This window comes from Morone saxatilis, unplaced genomic scaffold (assembly GCF_004916995.1).
Source record: "Morone saxatilis isolate NCDOM2014 unplaced genomic scaffold, NCSU_SB_2.0 Contig18, whole genome shotgun sequence".
NCBI lineage: Eukaryota > Metazoa > Chordata > Actinopteri > Moronidae > Morone > Morone saxatilis.
The window spans coordinates 26,108,124-26,119,603 of NW_023339740.1; the positions used below are offsets into that span (position 1 = coordinate 26,108,124).

The window sequence follows — 11,480 nt, forward strand, 5'->3', positions numbered from 1 at the left end:
ACATGCGACATGCGTCATGCGTCATCACTAATGAAACATAGTCAGAAGTTCAGAGGTTAAAAGAAAGTTTCCAGCTCTTAATAAAACAAGTCACTACAAATCCAGTAATCTGGATTATTTCCCCTTTATTATTTAGCTACTTGATCTTGTATCAGTGCCAGTTTCGTTGTACAGGTTACTCAGATTACCGGTCAGTCAGATCATTTGAATGTTATGCTTTTCTCAGACCTGTGTTCCCTGCTGTTGCGTAAAAATGTGTTTGCATGTACAGTAACAGGTCTACAGAAGAGTCATACTTACACAGACACATTTCCAGCACATCAGTCGAGACCTTTATTGACTCACATGAGGAAATGAAATGAAAAAATAAAACACAATAAAACGGTGGAGCACAAAAATGATCAAACGGTAAATATTAAATATGATAATTTAGTGCGTGTTAAGTAAAATAGACTTTTTGATAATGTTAGCGTGTGGTTCAGGCTGAGCTGTGTGTGTTAGCTGTAACTCCTCTGGGTAGTTGAAGGGTTTGTGACGACATGTACTTTAAATGTGGGTCTAAAACTCAGCATGTCGGCAAGGTAAGTAAACGCCTCCGACTGTGCTGTTCCTGTGTTGTAGGAAACCCTGTCGCTCTGATCATCTTCAGTTCACACAGTGCCGTTATCCTGACCGATGAAGTCCAGCAGTCCAACAGTCTCGGAAATTGTGTTGGATATTTTCTTTCATTTCATAGACTAAATGATTAACCAGTTAACTGACCAATTACTGATGATGAAAATAATCATAAGTTGCAGCCATAACTCTTACAGATTGTTCTTATTCTTGGCAGTAATTATTTGCTTGGTGGTTATTTTATGTACAGGCAGATCTCTGAATTCAGAAAAAAGATTTATTTGGCTCGGTTCACTTACGTCAAATTACTTATTATTATTTCTCACTCTTCTCTAGTGGTATCTTGACACTACTTTTGGTTTATTTAAGATGAATGGAATTTAATTTGCTCTAAAAATGGCGAAAAACATTAAACTGCAGCATCACTTTCTAGAAACAATGTTCACATTATTCAGGATCATCCACAAAATATGCTGTCAGTCGTTTTTACAGGGACTATTTCTTCTATAGAAAGTAGTTCCAATGAAGACCGTTTACAGTTACACCGCTGTCCTCTATGTCATCATCAAACATCAAACAGATGAGGACACAGTTTTACTGAGTTTTACTGAGAGAAAGCCAAAAGGCAAGTTGCAGCTGGTTCTTCAGTAAAACCACATTTGGTGACTGTGCCAGATGCTCCTGTGAGTAATCCAGTTGCACATCCCAGCCGGGCAGTTTCACCACGAACTGTGGTCTAATGTCCAAATTTAAAGAGTACAAATGTTTTTGTTGTTGTAAATATAATTCTTCCAAACATAAATGTATAAATATCTTAAATAAATAATAAATGAACATGTTTTTTTTCCCCTCCAGGTGTCTAAAGTGGCTGCACTGTTAAGGAAGGTTCTGGAGATCATCAGGTAAGATTCACCCACTGTGCCCACACCCACAACAACATGCAAAAACCCACTGGGATGGTTCTTTTGAGTCCCAGTGCTGAAGTAAAGTTAAAGTGGGTCGATGAAGAAAGGATCAGTGACAGTGGGAACAGCCAGAGAAAAGATGTTGGGTGTGTTAGAGAGAAAGTTTGAGTCATCTTATCAGCAGATCTTATCAGATCAGAGGAAAAACAAAACTCACTTCACTTCCAACCGTGTGTAAATACATTTCCTCTTTGTGGCTGAAGGGGAGTGGGTGATCAGCAGAAATAGGTTTCAGCAAGTACAATATTCTTTCTATTGTCTTTGTTTGTTATTTGTCTTTGTTTTCTTTTTTACACACTCCACTCCTTTCCTCCCTGCACAGGTCCAGTCATGTGTGCGGGGAGTCCCAGCTGACCTGGGTTCAGTTCTTAGAGGGAGCCGTCGATCACAACCTGCAAAAAGCCAAAGACCTTATACAGCAGGACAGCTAGTGTGTGTGTGAGTGTGTGTGGTTTTATGTGCCAGTGTGTGAAATGAATGCCTAGAGTGGTGTGTGAGTGTGAGAGATTGAGTACATTGTTTGTGTTTACAAGCACATGCATGTACAACATATTAGAAATAAAGGGAGCGACTCGTGTCCTCGCATAAGCTCTGCTGTGGAAAGAAGCTTCATTATGTAACCCTGAATACCCCTCGCAGGTCAATAATCTCGTCTACACAGTCTAATCTGCATCTGACTGTTTGCCAAACACAAAAACAACCTGCTCCAGGACCAGTTGTGTTACAGTTTAACGACTGGGTTAATTAAAATAACAAGCACATCTCTTTAATAGCCTTTAATTGATGAGCCTTCAAGGTTAAGAAGACAGAAATTGTGGTTTTGCAGCTTTGTATGTGCCGCCTGAAGGTTTCGCACATAGAGAAGTTCAGGTTGGCAAATATTGAAGGTCCAGTATGGAGGATTTAGTGGCATCTAGCTGTGTAGGTACAGATTGAAACTCCCCTAGTCTTATTTGCAGGTCATTATACACTAATGAAAACATACCTTTGAATTTTATACTACATTTACAGTATACAGTGTTGGCTGACTTTACTGTGAATCAGAATTAAGTCTTCACATAAGAGGAATTTGCCATATTGTACATTGGTGACAACTTGGAGTTACACGTGACATCAACATCAACATCAAGTGTGGTTTATTTCATGAGTTTGAACTACAGACCTGAGACATAAACTAGAGACAACATCAATTCACACTGAAGAACACAAGCGTGTAAAGAGAACTGCGATGTTTGCAGCCACAGAGCAGCACAAAGAAATTATAGCATGAACCTTTGGCAGGATTTCTAAAATTCCTCTGAATGTAATGCAATCCAAAATTACAAACTACGGCATCAGTGGTACCTCAATGGTTTATTTGCTGACGACCTTTCGTTATGAACTGGAAGGAATTCAACCTCATTTTTATATATATTTTTATTAGTGTTTAATCACCTGAAAATAAGAATGTTTTGTTTCCTTAGAATAAGCTGCTTTTATCTACAGGCAACATACACAGCCACTGTAGTTTCTCCTCCATGCTTAGAAAGCTGAGCTGTACTCATAAGGTTGGAATCTGCAGCTTCACTGGTAGATGTCACTGAATATTACACACTTGTAAACAACAGACATTATATACAGAATCTATTCTGAATAGATTATTATAAATAATTATAATTATAACTGAGAGGAGAACTGAATGATACAGCAATAAAATGATGTGTAAAAAGAAAACTACAGCTTGTCGTGTTTTTTGGGGAGAATTTGAATTGAAGATCAAGAAACATTAGTGATCTTTAAAATGTGACACCTTACATGGCCACTTTTCTCGATCTGCTGGAGACTGCAGGGTAAAACTATTAAATTATACCCAAAGAAATAGAGCAATTTTAATTTTTGTGGATAATGCAGAGAAGATGGTGGATGAGGCATCGATTAAGAGTAACTGCTGTGAAAATCATGCAGCACAAAATATGCCCACTTACGGTGTTTCACAATGAGAGAAACATTATGAAACAGATGAAATAAGATGCAACCTTTGTTTTTATGAGAAAAGATTGATTCAATTATGTTTAATGAGTGCATAATGACAATAAGTCAGAAAACCAAGCTTGGCTTTATTTATTTATACATACACATAGGAAACACTCTGTTCTTCTCATTTATTCTCGCTTATGTAATGGACACAACAGAAGGGATGATTTAATAGAAGCCAGGACATTTCATTTCTCAGGACAATATGACATCCAAACTGGACTGGATTCCTGTTCATGTTCACAGTCAAATAAAAACTAATCAATAACACAGAAACCAACGCAGATCAGAACAACTAAGTATATTTATTCTGGCCTTGATTATTGTGCAGTTGATGTTAAACTCCTTGCAAATGTAATATCATCATGTCATTATAAGTCCAGGAATGTAAGAACCCTTGCAGAGGCCTACGCGATTATATATGTCATCATTATCATGTCGTTATTATAAGTCAAGTTGTCAGCAACTACATCAACTAATCCAGAAACTTGTTACTTGAGTCACACTCAGTGAAACAGCCCTGCCCTATCCATCATCGCAAACACACACCTATACACACACCTATACAACACATTCAAGTAACTGTCAGTTTAAAATGATTCAGTGATGATAAAAGTTTTCCATCATTTTCTAACATTACATCACATCACAGCGTCGCTCGCTGTTATTTAGTAGTAAGAGAAGTTGTGTAATTCAAGCTGGAAGCGATCTAACCACAAATCACTGAGGTAATAAGAAGCAGAATACTGTTTATTGTTTTTAAAACGTCACATAATGAGGTCACCAACATGAAAAGGCAACTTTTTCTGCCCAATCTGATGGATTTCTATGACGACAGGAAGTTTTGTTTTTTCAGGTATCTGCACTTTACTCGAGTATTTATTTTTCTGACAACCTTTTACTTTTACTCCCTACATAAAAATTAGGGATGAGCAGGTGTGCCATTATTTGTAACTGTCTCCAACAAACTAAATGATGTGTGTCTGTATACTCAATACAGAAATGGGTGGGAGGTAAGCCTGAAATTGATATGGGTTGGGTCAGCAGTTGCTATAGTTATTAGAAAACTATGAACAAAACAGTCTCAGAATTAACATATTTATAGCTATAATACTATAAAAAAAAAGAACTTAAAAGGTTTATTATTATTATATAATTTGGTGGTTGCTACATCCACCAAAAAATGACGATTTTCAGTACAAGGAAGAAAAGAGATGCTCAAAGATTTTACTTGGAAAATTACAATTTGATTCAAACTTACTAACTAACGATACTAACATGTTCCACAGATTCAGGGAAGCTGAGTAAATCTGTTGAAAAGTCACAAAGGCCTTACATGCCCTTTAAAATAAGAGATAAAATCTGTACGTGTCATTCTTATGTACAAGAAGAAGAGATAGCTGGAAATGAAAAACAACCTTCAAAATGAGCATCTGCCATAAAAGTCAAATACATTTAAGCAAAAAATAATGTTTTATTTATTCAGTACTGATTTTGCTCTACATCTAATAGAGACACTTGTCTTTGATTTATTTTGTCATCTCGGCCGCTCCCTGCTATTTCTGAGTCAAGACTGAGTTTCCTCAACAGTTCAGGACGAACCAGTTTAGTTAATTTTTTTCACTTTGGCTGGATTCACCTGATCAGTACAATACGAGCAACAATACAGTTTATCCTCTGGATTACTGTGTCTGGCTTTCACTTCAGGGTGTAGATGCTCATTACATTTAGTGTTTATCGCCATAAACATTTATATTTACCTATAACTGCTAACACATTTGAGTAGAGGAAGCACCTGCACACACGACACACACTGGTCTAAGACCTGGATCAGATGTTTACATGCCACAGTACCTTGGATGAGTAGCATACAGCAGCCAGTCTAAAATGCAATCGTAATATTAGACATTTGTAACAAGCTAAAGACAGTAAATGCTGTGTAGAGACGACTATAGTCTGATTACAGCCGCATTTACACTGCCAGGAAATGGTTAAACATGGTTGCGGGAGGTGTGTGAGACAGGGTTGGGCTTGGCAGGTCTATTTAAATCAATCAGGGAGTCTTCTGTCAGTGTGCTGTTGACTTGACCAGAGAGCATTTTACTGTCCTTCTATCTGCTGTTGTAAGAGAGAAAGTTCTGGAAAGATGACGGAGGAAGTTAAACAATCTAGTAAGTACCAGCATTTTAGTAACTACCAGCCAGAAGTTTTAGGTAACTTTATCATTGTATGTTGTCCTGTGTGGGTCTCTGCATCCAGTGAGACTAAGTGTATATGAATGAATGAATGAATGAATGAATGAATGAAATGTGTTTGGTTATGTTATGTTTTAAACATACACTAGTAGCATAGTAGAAATACATTTTGGGGCATGATACATTTTAATACAGTTCAATATTCTGTTGGATCACATGTTCCTAGTCACCTTTCTAGGTTTTTAAAAAGGTATTTGCATTTAGAAACAGACCACACACACACACACACACACATACACACACACACAACCACACACACAACACCTGAGGAGAATTCTGGCTCTTTAGCTGCTACATTAAATCTTATCTAAGTGTATCTGTCTGCGGTTTGGTGCTCAGCAGGTAGTGGACAGTGGGCAAACCTTGTTCAGCTGCTTTCTGCTGGAAACAGGACATTTGTAGACTGGAAAACCAAAACGATGAGCAGCAGGTGGCCGTAGAGCCGAGGGCGACTGTTAGGTGATAATTATCTGTCGGTATAAACTGTTGATGAGTGCAGCGTTTAAAACAAGCTGGTTGAAAAGGAAAAGTGGACAGCTGAACTTTAATGTGTGGTTTCCTACTGTACCCGTCCTGTTGTGTCTTGCCCTATTCACACACACATATTTATTCACCACGTAATTCGGTGAGTGTGTTTACATATTTGTACCTGTCACCTACTCTCCACCCTACCTTAGTTTCTGTCGGTTCTTTACACTGCACATTAACCTTCAACGTGCTAAGCCAGTTTGCTGGGTTGAATCTCCACACCTTCAGTTGAGCCCGATGAGCTCCTGCATTACCGGGACGCCTGAACTCGGTAGCCCCTCTCATTATGTAATTATAACGTAATGCATAATGAACTTGACCCAATATATGACTTATTATGGACATTCTTAGGCACACTAGTATATTATATGAAAATATGAAATGCAAAAATAATATTATAAACATTATAAAACCAGTATTTTAAATATGTATATGAATAATGTTGTTTACTCTTTGTTGGTTGTCTGTCTGAATATGTGTTGTGTATGCACTGATGCCTTTACACAAGTAAAGTTCCTAACTGATAAAGTTATTTTGATTTGAATGTATCCAGTAAGCCTGGTTTTGATGCTTTATGAAGTTCAGTCATGCAAAAATATGTATATATTGTTGTTGGTTTTTTTTACAGTTCTTTGTAAGACACTATAAAAATTGCATGATCCATATTTGATGTTTACCTTGTACACAAGTTTTGGACATGGAAGAGATCGTCATGGAAACATTAAAGCACCCATTCAGTCAAAAATGTTTTTCCTCTTGTTCCTACGGTGTGATGTCTGTGCAGTTTGACACTTGAAAGATGTTTTCACATTTATCTGCTGAAAGTGGAAAATTTCTCTGAGCTCATTGAACGTCAAATTTGAAGGGGCATGGCCTATGAGCATGATTTGTGACATCACAAATACTTTATAAGTCAGTCCTGGTTCAGTTTGCAACTTGTACAAGTGTGATGTAGAAACCTGAACAGACACTGAGAATGGACTTTACAGCGGAGACATCTTGTGTCCAGCAAGAAAACTTTATGAGGTAGAAGAAGCAGTAGAGGCCATTTTAAGGATTTAAATTTGTTACAGAAAAAACATATCAGACACACATTATTGTTTGCATGTCTTAATAAATGTCTGGAGGGGATCTTATATTTGATTTATCAATGCAAACTAACTAAATGATGGCCACTATCTTTCTTTATGTCATAGGTGAATGAGACTTTGCTTTTTTTTACTTGGAGATTTACTCTGTATAAAAACTGGAAAGTAATGTAGTTAAATATTACTAATAAATCTATTTATTTTAGGAATAAGAACTTTCCAAGGTTACTATCTCTCTTTGTGACCTAATCTCCAGATATCCTAATAATATTTCTATTTCTCTCAGTCTATAAGGGCGTGGACCTCCACTGTAAGACCAATAACACTGAACACCGCACCAATGAAATCACAGCGTATCAGCTGATTGTGAGGAGAGGTCAGCCCTTCAACCTGACCCTTAAACTGACGCAACCTTTCAAACCTGAGCTTCACCCACTCCTTCTCGCTGCAGTGACAGGTTGGTCTTTCGTTAAATGTATAGTTAAGGTGCTTGAGAACAGATCTTTGAGTCCTGAGACTCTACAATGTTAGTTGTGTCAAAGTATTCTTGATTCTTGGTCTTTTCAAGGGATTTGCTTTACCTGGATGGTTCAGTCAGTGTATTTAGAGTATTGTTACAACCGTAAATGAGTGTCTGACTCCCTCAGTGACTCCTCTCTACAGGAAAACATCCATCCGAGGACCTGGGGACGATGTCACTCTTCAGTGTCCCCAATGCCGTGAAGCGTTCACCAACAGCAAAGGCGGTGTGGAAGGCAGAGCTCAACAGTAGCTCCTCCCTCCTACTGGGTATTGTGAACCTGACTATTACCCCCCCAGCTAACACCCCAGTAGGAGAGTACCTCCTGACTGCGGTACACAAGAATGAGGAATTGTTGCTGACGAAGCTGGTGGTGCTCTTCAACCCCTGGTGCCCCGGTAGGTTGATTATCTGTCTGTCTCTTTATCTTTTGATACATGATCATGGTTATTTACTTTTACTTAAAGGGCCAGTGTGTAGGACTTTGTGGTTTCCATTGGTGTAGTTGTAGATTAGAACCCCTTTACCTTACCCTCCCCTTCTAAGCTCGGGATGGACGATATGGATTTATTTTTATCCAGTACGACAACTTCTCTGCTTCTAATGGCTGATACAGATAAAGATGGATGATTTAATATTCCATAACCCTGATCCAATCAAATCTAACTATATTTTAGTTTTTTAACATAACAAAAACAGCTCTGATTCTTCAACTTCACAAACATACTTTGGCTTTCATAGAACATAAAGCCTATCAAACGTTTTGCAAGATTAAATAATTTATCGGCTATAATTAAAATAATACATACCTGTATTAATATACATTTCCCCTTATCGACCAATAATTTATGCCCAATGATTATCGTGCAGGCCCTATATAGAGTCAGTGTTTGGTTTGTTGTTCTGGGCTACTGTAGAAACATGGCAGCTCAACATGGCGGGCTTCGTAGAAGAGGACCCGCTCTTTAACGACACATCAGTTCTTATTTTCAGGTGAAAAAAAAACACAGATGAGTATTATACTCTATTTCTGCCTATAGATCCTTATAAATGTTACATACTGGGCCAAAAAAGATTTTAGATGCAGGACTCTGCATGTCTGTCTGTCTGTCTGTCTGTCTGCCTGTCTGCCTGTCTGCATTAATTTACTCTCTCTGTAGATGACTGGGTGTTTCTGTCGGACGAGGAGCAGAGACAGGAGTATGTGATGAATGAACAAGGAATCATATACAAAGGAAGTGGAAACTACATCTCCTCTATGAGCTGGGACTTTGGACAGGTACGTACACACACACACACACACACACACACACAACCTGATATACAGTCAGCACAGTTGAAATAATTGTCTCTTTTAGTTTCTGGCTCTCTTGTACACATTTTAGTATTTATTAATGTTTGTTTCTTTATTTATAATTATTATTTTGTGATATTTTTTTGTACTCTTTTTCACACTACATTGCCCTATGCTGCTGTGTCAATCTTGAATTTCTCCTAAGGGGGATCAATAAAGGAACATCTTATCTTATCTTATCTTAAATAAGTCAAATTGTCCCTCTGGGATATTAAGGCTTTACTCTACACTACTATTACTACTACTTTATCTTTTGATACATGATCATGGTTATTTACTTTTACTTACTGGGTAATCCATAAGGATGTTAATCTTATAAGAAATGTAATACCTAATTTTAAAATTGAATCACTACTTCTTAATGTTAAAATTTAAATGATCCTACATTTATAGTGCTGAAACATTTTTAATGTTTGAATTTTCTATCTGACTTTGTGAATGCCAATATATATATATATATATATATATAGATGTTACACATGTCAAAGAGCGCAATTGAGATTGAACTTTCTTTGGATCTAGAATATAATATTCATAGGTAGCCTATGTTTTCATTAGTATATAATCACCTGAAAATAAGTTTTTTTAGCCATAGACGCAATGTTGAACCACCATGTTTCTATAGTAGCCCAGAACGGACAAACCAAACAGTGGCCACCGTAGTTTCTCCTACACCCTTCACAGCCTGTTCTCATTCCCAGGTCGTCAAATACAGATGTGAGTGGTGTTCAGTTAGTTGCAATCTGCACCATCACCACTAGATGCCACTGAATCCTACACACTGGTCCTCTAAGTATTTAGTCATGGTGAAATTACAATTACATATTCAGTTGCTTTAAATGAAAAATTTAATTTAAAATCTTCATGGCCATTATTTGCTTCAAAAGAGATTTAACTTACTATCATCCAGGACTTGCAGTTCCATGTATGAATACAGCTGCTGCTCAAATATACTGCGAACAGCAGACAATGCTCTTTTAAAGGTTAAAAATTATCCCCATCTCCAGTTAAACACCACTGTACTGCCATGAATAAAAAACTGTTTAAGAGAAACCTTTCCTGTCTCCTTCTGTACAGTTTGAAGACAGCATGGTGGACATTTGTATGAGGATATTGGACCTCAACCCCAAACACTTTAAGGACCCAGCTGATGATACTTCTGCTCGCTGTAACCCCATCTACGTCGGCCGTGTGGTCAGCGCCATGGTAGGACACACTCTGTGCTTTAAAGATACATTAAATATTGGCAGTTGGTGGCGGTAGTGTTTTGTAAATGTTTGCAATGTGCCAATAAAGTGACGTAGAAGAAGAACGCTGATGTAGATGATGTAGTTTTCAAACTAAAAAAATAAAAAAGGTTTTTGGAGAGAAAAATTCCAAATCTGACAGAATAAAGTCGTAATTTCCTATTTCAACATTATGAGATTGAGAATTTCCTTGTTTGTCTGTTTTCTTTCAGATCAACAGTGAAGATGACTATGGTGTCGTGGCGGGACGATGGGGAGGTCCATATTGGGGTGGGGTCGCACCCTCTCACTGGAATGGCAGTCACGCCATCCTTAAGCAGTGGTTACAAACCGGCTGCCAGTCGGTCAAGTACGGGCAGTGCTGGGTGTTCGCCGGTGTGATGTGTTCAGGTACAGCAACATTGTAAAGATATAATGGGTCAATAATCACAAACTTGACAGACACATTTTTTTATACTTGATTAGTTGTTTTATTGAGCCATTTATTAACCTATTACCACCCACTGTTCCACAAGCAGGATGCACAGACTGCTATTGATCAGTCAGGAGGAGGCAGTAACAGACATATTAAGTCTTTAATTCCATCTAAACTGTGGTTTACATAAAATGTCATTTGGCCTGTAACAAGCTGTGGATGTGACGGGATGGTCTTTTAGTTTCTGGCTCTCTTGTACACCTTTTAGTATTTATTACTGTTCTTTTCTTTATCTATAATTAAAAATAGGTAAATAGGTCAAATTGTCCCTCTGGGATTTTAAAACTTTACTCTACAATACTATGAAACTTCCCATGAATATTGTATCTATCATTAGATTATACTCAAAACACTAGGCTGCAGACCTGGGTGTTACAGGGTTTAAGACCTTGGCCACTTCTCAGTTTTATATGATTGTAA

General features: G+C 37.7%; 1 protein-coding gene and 1 long non-coding RNA gene across 2 annotated transcripts in view; both read left to right on the plus strand.

The window, feature by feature from the left end:
• The first annotated feature begins 47 nt into the window (after window positions 1-47).
• On the plus strand, window positions 48-3,293 carry LOC118328209. Its single transcript, XR_004796731.1, has 2 exons — window positions 48-1,517; window positions 1,903-3,293. It is a non-coding gene; the product is annotated as an uncharacterized LOC118328209 (long non-coding RNA).
• Window positions 3,294-5,676: 2,383 nt separating this feature from the next.
• tgm8 (transglutaminase 8) overlaps window positions 5,677-11,480 on the plus strand; it is a 13,838-nt gene continuing 8,034 nt past the window's right edge. The window contains exons 1-6 of the mRNA XM_035661255.1: window positions 5,677-5,764; window positions 7,751-7,921; window positions 8,128-8,382; window positions 9,145-9,263; window positions 10,416-10,544; window positions 10,798-10,975. Of these exons, the coding sequence (XP_035517148.1) occupies window positions 5,740-5,764; window positions 7,751-7,921; window positions 8,128-8,382; window positions 9,145-9,263; window positions 10,416-10,544; window positions 10,798-10,975 (877 nt within the window). The 5' untranslated portion in view covers window positions 5,677-5,739. The remainder of the gene's footprint in view (window positions 5,765-7,750; window positions 7,922-8,127; window positions 8,383-9,144; window positions 9,264-10,415; window positions 10,545-10,797; window positions 10,976-11,480) is intronic.